The sequence below is a fragment of the Scyliorhinus torazame genome, chromosome 6, assembly GCF_047496885.1.
Source record: "Scyliorhinus torazame isolate Kashiwa2021f chromosome 6, sScyTor2.1, whole genome shotgun sequence".
NCBI classification, from domain to species: Eukaryota; Metazoa; Chordata; class Chondrichthyes; order Carcharhiniformes; family Scyliorhinidae; genus Scyliorhinus; species Scyliorhinus torazame.
The window spans coordinates 288376415-288392232 of NC_092712.1; the positions used below are offsets into that span (position 1 = coordinate 288376415).

Genomic DNA, 15818 nt, shown 5'->3' on the forward strand with positions numbered 1-15818 from the left:
TTAGAATGATTCCAAGTACGTGCTGGTGGTTGAAGTCTCACCCACTGCAATGAATTTTGGAAAATTAGGGATGGTTTGTTGGAAAGAAAATGTTCCAGTCTGCATTTCCACAGGCAGCCTGGTTAATCAGCATCTGTCCAGATTCAGAAAAGCAGACTCCCCTGCATTACTTAAGTTTATGACTGCTTTTCACTCCTCTTCTACTGAAGATGGTGATAATCGTTGAGTTCCTTTTAATGCTAGAGTCTGCCGTACATTAGCCCAGCAGCCACCCCTCACATGTTAAACAGGCAAGGTATTTGACTGTAGAAGACATTGCCCCTGAGCGGCACACTGTTCTCAACCATTCTTCAGTGATTCACACTTCTCTTTGACCTTGAATCTTGATAGTATTTTTATCCCCCTTCTGCTGGAGGTACTGAACCAATTGTAACTCCCGCCGTCCAATCAAGTTAGGTAGAACCAGAAACCTTTCTGGTCAAAGTATACCTCCACATGGGGAATCGTCTCCATCATTTCAGATAATGAAAAATGAGAGAGTTGTTGTATGTCTCATGAGTTCTAGAAGCTTGCATGCCTGAAAAATAACTTTATTATCAAAAATAACTATATACATTTATACAGAATTCAGTCCCAGCCATGAGCTATCTCCATGCAGACTTCCAACAGACTATTACTAAACTACTACCCGACTGCAGTCACCTGCCTCCCTTTACATCATCATTATTCCCAGTCCCACATCAACCCTGACAGTCTTGGACATCCTAATATTACACCCCCCCCTCAATTCATTATTCAAATAGTTTTACATTCATATTTACATGCTGTCGCTTACCCACCCCACCCCTGCCCAGGTCCCTGACTTTAAAGGTTCAATGTCCTGAGGTTTCACAATTCTCTTTAACTGTGCTATTTTAAAAATAATAATCTTTATTAGTGTCACAAGTAGGCTTACATTAACACTGCAATAAAGTTATTGTGAAAATCTCCTAGTCTCCACACCACGGCGCCTGTTCGGGTAAACTGAGGAAGAATTCAGAATGTCCAATTCACCTAACAATCACGTCTTTCGGGTTTGTGGGAGGAAACCGGAGCACCCGGAGGAAACCCACACAGACACGAGGAGAACGTGCAGACTCCACACAGACAGTGACCCAAGCCGGGAATTGAACCCCGGTCTCCGGAGCTGTGAAGCAACAGTGCTAACCAATGTGCTACCGGGCCGCCCATTGAAGTTTGGAGGGTGGTAGGCTTAACTTATTTGGTCTGACCTGGGTGGACGTTGCAGTACTTGCTGTTACATTCGTTTAAACTTTCATGTTTGGTCCTCCTCTTGTGCTCCTTACTGTTGTATTTCTCCTCATTAACAGTTTGCTTTCCTTGTCAGATGTCATGAGTTTAATCCTTTCTCTGTGTGGGGTATCATCTCTCCCTTTGTTTATGGAATTGAAGCTAGTTCATTTTGGCAATGTCATCTGCCATGCTGTGCCCTTAGAGTGATGACTGCGCTTAGAAACTGGTTCCTGAAAATTTATAGTGTTTCTTGACGTTTAAAATTCACTTTTATTATTTTGGTCCTTTCTCCTGAAGTGGTTCATTGCCCTTCTGTAGGTTTGATTGGTGTCGTATTTTTCGTTTCAATTCCTTAAAATTCCTTTCTCATCCCAATGTTCTCACTCTTTTACCAAATCCTCATATAGGACTGTATATTTTTCTTATCCCAGCTGTGGAATTTTCTCCTGTGACTAGATGATCTTATTTTCCATCTCTTTATTTCTTTCCTCCAATTTATTATTAGACATCTTCTTTTCACCAAAGGCAATCAGATCTGGTGGATAGATCAGTGTTAAGAACATAAGAACATAAGAACTAGGAGCGGGAGTAGGCCACCTGGCCCTTCAAGCCTGCTCCGCCATTCAGTGAGTTCATGGCTGATCTTTTGTGGACTCAGCTCCACTTACCCGCCCGCCCTATCTTTATCTTGAAAACATTTAATGAAGGAGTCTCAACTGCTTCACTGGGCAGGGAATTCCATAGATTAACAACCCTTTGGGTGAAGACGTTCCTCCTAAACTCAGTCCTAAATCTACATCCCTCATTTTGAGGCAATGCCCTCTCGTTCTGCTTTCACCCGCCAGTGGAAACAACCTGCCCACATTTATCCTATCTATTCCCTTCATAATTTGATATGTTTCTATAATATCCCCCTGCATCCTTCTAAATTACAACGAGTACAGTCCCAGTCTACTTAACCTCTCCTCGTAATACATCCCCTCAACTCTGGGATTAACCTAGTGAATCTCCTCTGCACTCCCTCCAGCGCCAGTATGTCCCTTCTCAGGTAAGGAGACCAAAACTGAACACAATACTCCAGGTGTGGCCTCACTACCACCTTATCCAGTTTCAGCATAACCGCCCTAGTCTTAAACTCCATCCCTCTAGCAATGAAGGACAAAACTCCATTCGCCTTCTTAATAATCTGTAGCACCTGTAAACCAACTTTTTGCGATTAATTCACTAGGACACTGTTGATGCAGTTATGAGCCTTGAAGCGTCCTGGTCACACTCAGGTATTTGTTAATCCTGCTGGTCCGACTGAAGAAGGTTATCTTCTTCTTGGATCGGAACTGGGTTCGCTGCCTCTGCAAAGAATGTAGAAAATTCTGCACTGAAGTATCCTTGAGGTCATTTGTGGTGTTGGGCCTCTTGGGTGTCTCCGATATGATATACTCAGTGCCCTTGATGTCTGGCTTCTTATACACTCCATGCCAACCTATTCCCCTCCACCCACTCTAGGACACTTTATTACCCCTATTCCAGCCTATGCTGCTTCAATATCCCCCTGACCATTAGTAGCTCTGATGTCAACGTAGTGCCAACTTATGGCAACCCATGCCTCGACCCTTTGAAACATAGAAAATAGAAGCAGGAGGAGGACTTTCGTCCCATCGAGCCTGCTCCGCGATTCATTACAATCATGGCTGATCATCAGGTTCAATACCCTGATTGCCTTCCATCCATATCCCACGATCTCTTTAGCTCCAAGAGCTATATCTAAAACCTTCCAGAAATTACACAACATTTGGCTGCAACCACTTTCTGTGGTAGCAAATTCCACAGATTCACCACTCTCTGGGTGAAGAAAGTTTTCCTCACCTCAATCCTAAAAGGTTTACCCCTTAGCCTCAAATTGTGACCCATAATTCTGGAAGCCCCCACCATCGGGCATATTCTTCCTCAATCTACCCTGTCTAATCCTGTTAGAATTTTGTAAGTTTTTATGAGATCCCCTCTCACTCTGCTAAACTCCAATGAATATAATCCTAATCAACTTAGTCTCTCCTCAAATGACAGTCCTGCATCCCACGAATCAGCCTGGTAAACCTTCGCTGCACTCCCTCCATAGCAAGAACATCCTTCTTCAGATAAGGCACCAACACTGCACACACAATACTCCAGTTGTGTCTCACCCATGCCCTACACAATTGCAGTAAAACATCTCTATTCCTATACTCAAATTCTTGCTCAATGAAGACCAACATACCATTTGCCTTCTTTACTGCCTGCTGTACCTGCGCGCTTATTTTCACTGACTGATGCATTAGGACACCAAAGTCTCACTGAGTATCCACCTCTCTCAATTTACACCCATTCAAATAATAATCTGCCTTCCTAATTTTGCAACAAAAGTGGATAACCTCACATTTATCCATATTATACTGCATCTGCCATGCATATACTCACTCACTCAGCTTGTCCAAATCCTGCTGAAGCAACTCTGCATCCTCCTCACAGCTCACCCTCCCACCCAACTTTGTATCATCTGCAAATTTGGAGATAATACATTTAGTTCACTTGTCCAAATCATTAATATATAATGTGAACAGTTGGGGTCCGAGCACAGATCCCTGAGGTACCCCACTAGTCACTGCATGCCAATCAGAAAAAGATTCACTTATTCCAACTTTTTCATTCCTGTCTGCTAATCAGCTGTCTATCCATCTCAAGACACTACCCGTGCATAATCCCATGTACTTTAACTTGACATATTAATTTGCTATGTGAGACCTTGTCGAAAGCCTTCTCAAAGTCTAAATAAACCACATCCACCGGTCCTCCCTGGTCAACTCTACTAGTTACATCTTCAAAAAATTCTAGTCGATTTGTCAAGCATGATTTTCCTTTCTTAAATCCATGCTGATTGTCTGATTACACCACTGCTTTCCAAATGTTGTGCTATGAACCCCTTGATAATGGACTCCAGCAACTTCCCTACCACCAACTTTAGGCTCACTGGTCTCACTGGAAACCGGGTGCTCTGGTTTCCTCCCACAAATCCCAAAAGACGTGCTTGTTAGGTGAATTGGGCATTCTGAATTCTCCCTCAGTGTACCCGATCAGGCACTGGAGTGTGGCGACTAGGGGATTTTCACAGTAACTTCATTGCAGTGTTAATGTAAGCCTACTTGTGACACTAATAAAGATTAATATTATAGTTCCTTGTTTTGCCTATGTCGTTGCATACACTCCAGAAATTCCTCCTCTATTGTACTGTGACTAATTTGAGTCACCCAAGCTATTTGCAGATTAAAGTCACCATAATCACAAATATTCCTTTATCACGTGCTACTCTAATTTCTGGTCTAATGCTATTCCCAACATTCCCACTGCATTTGGTGGTCTGTATAGCCCCCCTACAAATGTTAATTTCCCCTTGATGTTTCTTAACTCCACCCAGACAGATTCCACATCATCTGTACTGATATCTTTCCTCAGTATTGTATCAATATTTTCTTCAATCAAAAATGAAACTTCACCATCCTTTTCTTTCTGTCTGATCTTCCTAAAAATTGAATAGCCCTCAATGTTTAGTTCCCACCCTTGGTCACCTTGGAGCCATGTCTCCATAATCCCAACTATATCATATCCCTTTACATCTATCTGCAAAATTAATTCATCAATTTTGTTTAGAATGCTCCACACGTTCAGGTACAAAAGCTTAAGACTAGTCCATTTAACGTTTCTTGTCCCATCCCTACTGTTTTTTACAATGTCATTATCTGATACAGTCCCTTGATTTCTCTGCCTATCACATTTCTTATTCTCCTTTTTGTCTTTTTCTCTTGTTCTTGATTCACCCTGCTCTGAATTATTACATAGATCCCCATCTCCCTGCCATATTAGTTGAAATCCTCCTTAACCACTCGAGCAAGTACCCACCCCCTCTCCCAGGACATGAGTCCCGGTCCTGTCCAGGTGTAACCTGTCCACTTTGTGCAGGTCCCACCTCCCACAGAACCGGTCCCAATGCCCCAGTAATCTGAAGCCCTCCCCTCACACCATCTCTTCAGCCACGTATTCATCCAATAAATCCTATTATTTCTACTCTGACTAGCATGTGGCACTGGTAGTAATCATGAGATACTACCTTTGAGGTCCAACTTCTCAACTTTCTTCCTAACTCCCTATATTCTGCTTTCAGGAATTCATCCCTTTTTTTTTACCTATGTCTTTGTTACCTATATGCACCATGCCCACTGGCTGTTCACCCTCCTCCTCCAGAACGTCCTGTAACCACTCCGAGACATCCTTGACCCTAGCACCAGGGAGGCAACATACCATCCTGGAGTCTCCTTTGCGGCCACAGAAACGCCTATCTATTCCCCTTACCATCAAATCCCCAGTAACTATTGCATTCCCACACTTTTTACTCCTTCCCTCTGCAGCAGAACCAATCGTGGTGCAACAAATTTGGCTGTTGCTGCCTTTTCTTGAGAGGCTATTTCCCTCAACAGTATCCAAAATGCTGCATCTGTTTTGCCCTTACACCTACCATGCAAACTCACTTAGTATTCATTATCAGGCAGACTTCAGGACCCATGCAGAGGTGAGATAAAATTAAGTTGCATAAATTAGATTCCAAGTGTGCATTGCAGACTTCACGATACTGAAAAGGGCACTCTTGTTCATAAAAATCCATTTGTTATGTTTATGTTCCTTCAACTATAGAAAGCCTGATAACAAACATGTAATTCAAGTGCACAATCCCTTATAACACGCATTGGTATTCACAATCCCATGTCAATGAGTCCATAACCATTTGTAATTATCAATCAAACTGTGAATTGCCAGGGACCCTGCTGTGATAATGGATGGCTATGAAATCAATCAGCCAGCACTAATCCAGTACTGGAAACAATCAGGTCTATGCCAGCACACAGTGTGAAATAGCAGGCAATGATTTTTCTTTACACTCCAAGCATTTTTCTCCGAAGGATTTAAAGGGAAGGACAGTTTTGACAGATCCCTTTGACAGTTTTGAAAGCTCGCTTTGACAGGTCTCGTTGACAGACCTGTGCTTCTAACAGTTTTGACACTGGATTTATATAGTCTATTGACAATTCCAATGAAATTGACGGTATGTACTTTTTACACATATTTATGCTTACTATTAACAATTCAAAAGAGCACCTGAACTCGCCAAAAGTGCCCCAGATCCAAATCCAAAGGGATACGTCACCTCTCCAAAGGGCTAACCTGGCGATCCAAAATAATCTGTAAAGTTCAGCTGTGCTCTTACCTGATTTAAAATGCACACTTCGGGGTTCGTACTCCTGGCCCACCAAATCCCAGTTCAATAAAAGCGGTTGATGATTAAAATGGTCTCTATAAAACTGCGCGCGCAAAATGCCCCCAGTCCTGTGAAAATGGAAATTGCTATGTTTAGGGGTGGGGTCTTGTGATTTCTGGGCAGTTTTTATTTATGGCATGACGAAGGTGCTTTCCATCATGGCAAATACCTGGGCCACAATCATCTATACTGAAGGGAATACAAGCTGTCCTCTTAATTTAATCCTGCTAACCTCCCTAGACTGCATGCCCTTCAAAGCCAATATATCCCCTCTGAGGTACAGTGACCAAAATTAAATATCTTCTGTGAAGGGAAAAGTTAAATTAGTGCTTCAGACCCTTTGTCAAACTGTGAATGTGAAATCCCTAAATGAAACAGCATGATAAAATAGGAAGAACATTATTCAAATATAAAGAAATGAATATGACAAAAAACCAGTTAGTGGGTCTAAAAGTCTATTCTTCTTTCTAGTAAATTCATTGATATCTTTGTGATTGAAACCCCCATACTTTTATCTTGACTTTTTGATGTTGTTCCTTTCTGCTCTCTCATTTTATCAGACTTATGAAAGGGGCTCTTTAACTTCCAGTTTTCAATCTGAAGCATTAACTTGTCTTCTCTGTTTTCAGAAGCTGCCAGGTCTATTATAGATTTTATCAGCGTGCTTTGATTTCAGATTTTGAATATTTGTGCTTCCTTTCGTTTCTACTTGCCTTTGTTTGATTATATATTGTTGATTATTTTTAAACAGGATGCAAGAGAATCAAAGTTGCAGACATTGTATTCGTCATGGACGGTTCAGACAGCATAACTGCAGTCCAGTTTAAGAGTATGAGGGATTTTATAATGGCAGTAGTGAATCATTCTGAAGTTGACACGGGTAACGTTCGGTTTGGTGCCATTGTGTATGGAAACAATACACAGACGATATTCCAGCTCGATCAATTCACAAGCAAAGCTGAAATCAGAAATGCAGTTTTTGGGCTTAGGAAGACGACAGGTGGATCTCGGTACACAGCAAAGGCTCTGAAAGAAGCAAAGAAACTTCTATCTGCAGAAAACGGTGGTCGACCGCAAAGCAACCCCAAGGTGCCACAGTTCATTATTCTCGTTACTAACGGACCAGTCACGGATTCAAAAGACATACCGCCCATAGCCGAAGCCTTCAGAAACAATGGTGTTGGTGTCTATGCCATTGGTGTAAAAGGTGCCAACAAACGAGAACTTGTGGACATTACAGGATCAAACGATAATTACCTACCTGCTCTGGGGTTTGGTTTTCTGTACCATTTATCCAGTACAGTTACTCATGTGCTGTGTGCTGAAACTTAATCGCATGAGTAGTTGTTTCCAAAAAGAAATATATCTGTCAAAGAACCGTGGAACATAAACCATATTCATACCTTTGCATGCATATTCCAGGTTACCGTGCTAAAAGCTCAATGTAAACTTAATTTTAAATGAAAACTGAAACTGATGCACAGATTCTGCGAAACATTTCAGAAATTATTCAAATCTGTATTAAACACTAAAATACTGAATGATCTTTGGGAGAAATCATTTTATTGAATGAGCTTTTAAATGTGCAGTGATTTTCCAAATGTTCAGCTAAATTACCACATGCAGACCTCCTTTGAAGTTCCCAAGCAGCAAATATACCAGTCTTCAGCCAATTCAAGAAACAGCTGAAGGTACTGGATAGTGTAGAGGCTATGGGCCCTGTCAGTTTTCCAGCGACAGTACTGAAGACTTGTGCTCCAGATCTTGCCACGTCCCTAGCCAAGCTGTTCCAGTGCAGCTACAACACTGGCATCAATCCGGCAATGTGGAAATTACCGGGGTTAATCCTGTACACAAAAAGCAGGACAAAATCAACCCGGCCAATACCTGCCCATCAGTTTATTCTCCATCATCGGTGAAATAATGGTGGGGTCATCAACAATGCTATTAAATGGTATCTGCATAGAAATAACTCTCTTACTGATGTGTAGTTTGGATATCGCAAGGGTCATTCAGCTCTTCACCTCATTATAGTCTTTGTTCCAAGATGGACAAAACAGCTGAACTTCAGAGGTGAGGTGAGAGTGCCTGCCCTTGACATCAAGACAGTATATGACAAAGTGTGGCATCAAGGAACCCTAACTAAACTGGAGTCATTGGGAATCAGGCAAAACTCTCCACTGGTTTGAGTAAATGAAATGAAATGAAAATGAAATGAAAATCGCTTATTGTCACAAGTAGGCTTCAAATGAAGTTACTGTGAAAAGCCCCTAGTCAACACATTCCGGCGCCTGTTCGGGGAGGCTGGTACGGGACTTGAACCGTGCTGCTGGCCTGCCTTGGTTTGCTTTAAAAGCCAGCAATTTAGCCCAGTGTGCTAAACCAGCCCCTAAATGAAAGCAGGTTGTGGTTGTTGCAGGTCAATGATTTCAGTTCAAGGACATCGCTGTAGGAGTTCCTCAGGATAGTGTCCTAGGTCCAATCATCTTCAGCTGCTTCATCTTTCTTCCACCATAAGTGGGGATGATGCACAATGTTAACCACCATTCGCGACGACTCAGACACTGAAGTAGTCCATGTCCAAAAGTAGCAAGACCTGGACAATATCCAGGTTTAGGCTGACAAGTGGCAAGTAATATTCATGCCACACAAGTGTCAGGCAATGACTGTCTCTAACAGGAGAGAATCTAACCATCTCCCCTTGACATTCAATGGTATTTCCATCGCTGAATCCCCGACCATCAACATCCTGGGGGTTACCGTTGACCTGAAACTGAACTAGAATAGCTATATTAATACTGTGACCACCAGAGCAGGTCAGAGGCTTGGAATCCTGTGGTGGGTAACTGTCCAAAGCCTGTCCATCATCTAAAAGGCACAAGTTATGGAATGCCATCCATTTGCCTGGATGTGTGTCGCTCCAACAGCACTCAAGAAGCTTGACACCATCCAGGACAAAGCAGCCTGCATTATTGCCGACCCAGCCACAAACATTTGCTCCCTCCACACTGACGCACATTGGCAGCCGCAGGTACCATCTGCAAGATGCAATGCTGGAACTCACCAAGACTCGTTAAACAGCACCTTCCAAACTTGCTAAGCAAATTCCGCTTAAGAGCATCTAAAATGGCAAGGTTAGCAGATACATGGGCACACCACCAGCTTCTAGTACCTTTACAAGGCACACACCACCCTGCCTTGGAAATATATCGCGTTTCTTCACTGCTGTTGGATCAAAAACATGGTATTCCCTTCCTAACAGCACTGTGGGTCTACCTACACCACATGGACTGCAGCAGTTCAAGAAGGCAGCTTACCATCACCTTCTCAAGGGCAATCAGGGATGGGTGATAAATGCTGGCCTCGTCAGTGTCCCATGAACAAATCTTTAAAAATTAGATGAGTCGAAATGGTTTCAAAATGCATTCATAACTGACCTGAAATATAATTTAAAAGGAAAATATTTGCAGTCTGCAAATCTGAACAAAAAATAGAAAATGCTGGGAAAATGCATCATGCGGAATTTAATGTGGCCAATGGGGGTCTTACCCTGCTGGTGAGAGCCTGCGTCCTCTTTTCAGGAAAGCCAGTGGCATTAGTATCAATCAGGCACTTGACTGTGAAGCTGTCGGCCTTCCCCAGGGTCAAGAACCCCAGAAGTGTCACCTACCAAGAAGGGCCAGCCAGTCAGAGGCTAGCTGCTCTTCATTGCTTGGCACTGCCACTGTAGAGGTGGTTGCTGCCACTGGTAAGGCACTCACCTGAGGTCCAGGATCACTGAGGGAAACAGACCACTTACGGCAGGAAGAGAATCTCAAGCTTGGGCTAGCGTGGGGAAGGGGTGTCAGCACAAGCGCATGGCTGGCTCTCAATGGAGTGCCTTTGGAAGAGGGAAGACCTCCCCCCTCCCCCACCCCCACCAGTGGCGGTGCCCACTTGAAAACCTCAGTTGGCATGGGGTGGGGAAGTCATCTGAAGGGGGGGGGGGGGGGGGGTACTGTGATGAGACCCCTTAAAACCAGATAGCTAGGATAACATTAGAATCATTCTACGTAAGTTAGTTTATCGAGGATTGAGACTAATCATAGAAAGTATGTCCAGTAATCATTATTAACCATTAAACATGTATTTTTAGAAGATAACAGTAAGAAGTATTCAAACTCTTGCTAAAAGCAGTGGCCACAATGCATGATGGGATTTAAGCTAGCTAACTTGCCCATGTTTTTAAGACAAATCGAATCAGACAGAAATAATGCTGTCAGCAAGCAGCTCTTATCAGCGGCCCCAACATCCTGTCTCAGGCAATCCATGGTACAAAGAGGAACAAACTTCAATATCCTGCACCCACATGAACAATGATGTGGACAGGAACTGGCTGAGATAAGCAACATGGGAATGAGAGAAAAAAGATATAATGGACAAAGAGTCTTGGAAAAACAACAGGTGGCAGGATGGGGTTAAATCACGAGCTGATCACAATCATCATGCTGCTTAAAGTAAACTTTATTGGTCAAGAAAAAAATGACAGCTCCAAGGATTGGATCAAGTCCAACTGGGGTGGGTTCTTGATTTTTGGAAAATTATATAATTGGTGCACCTGAACCAGTGTAAAGTAGTGTGGTTTTGGCATTTATCCAAATCACTCTCCCTTGACCAAGATTGGAAAAATATAGCCGTCTTAACCAGAATTGATGTGTCTGAAGGTCTTTGTGTTTAGCTGAGCTATAACTAAGAGGGAGGAACCCCACGTAAAAGCCAGCTCAATACTCAGTATTTGAAAATGCTCCTAGATCATCTAGGCCCAGAGTTCATCAGGGCAGAGATGGGAAGACACGGGGTCCACATCCACCACCTTTTCATCTGACTAAATGTCAGCCCACCACCAGCAGACTTGTCTCAGTGAGGGCATTAAATTCCAGTCAGCAGGTTTGTCAGCATCTGTGGAGAGAGGAACACAGTTAATGGTTAGCATTTTACAGGGAAATATGGTTGGAATTTCAAGCACGATGTGTGTGGTGGCTGGGCAGAATTGGTAGCGGCCACGTTTCCTGCTCCTGCCCACGATCAATTTGAACTCACAATATTAAGCTGCCTGGCCACTTAAATGGCATCTCACATGAATTGTGGCCGCAGTGGATTAGCTGGGTTGGCATGGATGGGCATGTGGCACATGCCGTGTTCAATGACGGCCTGCCCTGAAGTTTAAAGACAGCAGACTAAGGCTGTTGAAGAAACCGGAAGAAGCAGAATGTCATCCACTGGAAGACACCAGGGAGAGTGGAGCTCCTGCGGTCAGAAAGCTCCTGCTTTCTCCAACAATTGTCTGCGAGCAGTGCTGCAGGTGGTGGCACCCAGGAGGAACATCCTAATACCCAGGGATGGAAGGAGGAGTCCACCTTATGTAAAAAAGGCCTGGGAAGAAGCGGTAGCTGTGGTCCACAGGCATGACCCGGTCCGACGCATCTGGATGCAGTGCCAGAAAATGTTCAATGACCTTCTGTGCTTGGCATGGGTGAGTTCTGAATGGGCATAGTCCAGTGTGGGGGACAGACGAAGGGTGCCCGTCCACAGTTACAATCAAGCGTGTGGGTTTCAGGGAGTCTCGGAGCACACATCTGCACTCACTTGCAGGAGAAACAAAGCCACAACAGCCGGGAGAGAGCAGCCACTGGTGGTGGGGTGTCTAACCTGACGATCCTCACCAGCCATGAGCTGGGAGCCCTGGAGCTTGGGTGCGAGTGATGAGGGAGCTCATTAGGTCGGGGAGAGTCCGGTGCCTCAGAGGAAGGTAAGAGCCCAGTGGGCTGATTCGTTACAGGATGAGGGTGAAAGTGATGGATGGGCATCTCATCCCTCTGATGACCTCAGTGATGCACCAGTCACTGAGGCTCTTCAGTGCAACTGAGACCAATCGCACTGGACAGCATGTTTTGAAAATAAACTCTGCGTGATAAGAGAGAACTGATTGTTTTCACCCCGCGGATGAGCCATCTGCTGGAGCCAGCTAGGAGGTGCAGGAAACCTTGTCACACCACACCCTTTCTCAGCAACGAATGCCAGTGCAGATACTGGCACATCGGTGGGCATTGTGTGCCGCTGGGTCAGTTGGTAGTTCACAGCAGTGAGGCAGCATCGTGCTTGCTGGTGCAGATTCACCTGTGTGAGATTTTGCAGATGACCACACACAGGTGAATTTGTGTTATGATGAAAGCCCTATGCGCCCGGGCATCAGACCATATAACCTTCAGCCTGGACTAGGCCAAATCGGATGCCCGGCAGCAGGATTCACCCCCATCATTGGCATACTCCAGGTCCAGGGCATGATCAAAGAAACACATGTCCCCCTCCAGGCACCCATTCATCAGGGGGTTCCCTTCATCAATAGGGTCTGACCACTGAGGTCATGGATGATGACACCTGTCCAGAGGCCCCAGACCTGTTATAACGATGTCCATGCAGTAACCAGGTGCGTCATTGAGCATTGTGCATTGGCTTACTGAAGATGTGCTTCGGACCTCTAGACCGCTCTGGTGGGGCTCTCCAATATAGCCCCAGGAGAATCTCGAGCATCCTGCTGGCCTGCTGCATCCTGTGGTGATCTTTGTGAGGTTGACTTCAGGGTGGAAAGCGTAGTGATCACAAAGACACTTGAAGTTCTTTTCATGAACTAAACTAATTTTATTTACATACTTGATTTAGAGTTCGACACTTATTCCTATGGTAAACAAATATATTATTAAGTTACACTCACTAACACTATCTCTATATCCTAACTACAATTATATTCTATCTTACTAGCTCTACAATGCACTCTACTCCAGTCTACTCTCAACTCTAATTTATCCTCTCCAGCTCACCTTCCCAGAAATCGAAGAGTCAGTGCAATTATAGTACAATCCCTTGGCTCCCTCTAGTGGCAATGTTCTTTTTTGGTTTTCATGTACTTTAATGTCATATGTTTTTACAATTTTACACCAGATCCTGAAATGAATATAGAACAGAGTGTAGAAAGGAATCCTTTCACCAGAGTGGGCCCTTCCTGACTTCCCAATATCATTTACAAGACACCGAAAGCCATACAAGGAGATACCCTCAAAAACCAATGGTTCCCAGGAACACCATTCTGAGGGCCATCAAGCTGCACCAAAATGAAGTTAGATTCCTAATAAGCAACTGCATACCCCAATGAAAGCAACTGTAATATTCTTTCCTTTGTGGGGACTGACTACAGCGTCAACATTCCCGTGCCTTCCTTTATGATGAACAAAAAGAGGCTAAGAACAGTAAATGCCTTGGCAGTCGACATCCATTTGTTCAGCCCAGGGCAATACATGAAGCAGACTACAAACATTCTTCAGGCCACATTTGAGGACAAGATTACTTTACACAGCAAAGTGGTCCTAAGTAATGATTCAACAGGAATCAATGTAGCACCCTTATACCCTTCCATGGATGAGACCATTCAGGGGGGAAAAAAAACCATGTGACATGGGAGAACATTCTTGTCACTCGCCAGCAAATTGTCTTCATACCGATGTTTCTCAGAGGTCTACACTGGGACCTAATCTTCAACCGTCAACCAAGTGAAAACCCCAATGCTAGCGACACAAACTCCTTGACACCACTGAGGTGAAAAGGCTCCCTTATCTTGATAAGCAGCATCACTGCTGAGGTGGCAGAAGGGCGGAACACGAACCTTGCAATGCTGAACCTAATCCTTTGGAAAAACCTCGGGCTGGATTCTCCCAAAATGGGGCTTTGTCCCCACGCCGGCGTAAAAACGCAGGCGTTGCACTCCCGAGTTTCCTAAAAAAAATAGAAGTCGATTCACTTACTTTCAGGGGGCCAGCAGGGACCCGGAGTGTGTCACGCAGCTTTGGCTGCGGATACGGGCCCCCGCATTTCATTCGGGGTTTGATAATAGGACTCAGGGGGTGGCAATCCTGGTGGGTAACTGGGTGAGGTTCCAGATGGAAAAGGTTGTGGCGTATCAGAGGGACAGGTACGTGCAGCTGCTTCATGACTCCCGCATTCTCCTTAACTTTGATGACCTTCCATGAGTCGATACCATGTCCTCGTATATGGGGGCAGTGAAGAACATCACCTTTGCATAGGTGATGTATCCTTGTAGATTGGTTGGGGCTACACAGATACATAATATTCCCCTTTTCCATGTCCATCGCCAATAACACGCCAAGCGAAGTGAGGCCAAATATCAGACAGACGATGCGTAGCCACTCCATCATGCTCCACACCTGTAAAATAGCACTGGAGAAGGGAGGCAGGTTAGTATCCGACCTTTTACAGTAGTGGAGATGGACTCAATTTACAGTGATGTAGGTGGACCCAAGCACTTCGCCCCTCCACTTTAACTGCTGTGGGGGTGGTAAGGAGAACTTGGAAGGGCCCGTCCCATCGCGGCTCCGACCCCTTCCTAGTCCAATTTTTTGACCATGACATAACTACCGGGCTGGACTGAAAGTGAGCTAGGTACTGGGGCAATGGCTGGTGAGCCGCACGGACTGGGCCATGGAGTTCCTTGAGCACTTGCGTAAAGGCTAGAACATAGGTGGTCATTTCTTCAGTCATCTGATGAAACTGAACCCGTCTGGGAACCTGCAGGCTCCAAGGAATTCTAAGAGGCCTGCCATAAAGAATCTCGGCGGGAGAGAGCCGGGCTGGTCCCGCAGGTGTAACCCGCAGCTGGAAGAGGGCAACGGGGAGCAACTTAAGCCATGTCAGTCCCGTGTCTGCTCTTAATTTAGCCAATTTAGTTTTGAGGGTCTGATTGTGTCTCTCAACCACCCCGGCTGCCTGCGGTCTGTAAGCACAGTGTAACTGCTGGCGTATGCCCAACTGGGAGCAAAACTCCTTGTTAATTTGTCCAATAAAATGAGGCCCATTATCAGAACTTAACTGAGCTGGTATACCGTACCGGGGAATGATTTCCCTCATCAAGACTTTAACCACAGTAACAGCTTTACTATAGATAGTCGGATACGCCTCAACCCATCTGCTGAACACATCCACAATGACCAAAACATATTTATAACATTGACACCTTTCCAACTCAATGTAATCCATTTGGAGCGTCTCAAAGGGACCACTGGGCAACGGGGTTTGCCCCTTCCCACAAGGGATACCTTTTCCGGTGTTATATTGCTGACAAATCAAACACCGATTACTG

At 44.6% G+C, this 15818-nt stretch overlaps 1 protein-coding gene across 1 annotated transcript in view; it reads left to right on the forward strand.

The window, feature by feature from the left end:
- Window positions 1–8172, forward strand: part of LOC140425875 (collagen alpha-4(VI) chain-like) — a 285411-nt gene extending 277239 nt beyond the window's left edge. The window contains exon 9 of the mRNA XM_072510256.1: window positions 7383–8172. Coding sequence (XP_072366357.1) covers window positions 7383–7963 — 581 coding nt within the window. The 3' untranslated portion in view covers window positions 7964–8172. The remainder of the gene's footprint in view (window positions 1–7382) is intronic.
- Window positions 8173–15818: the final 7646 nt, after the last annotated feature.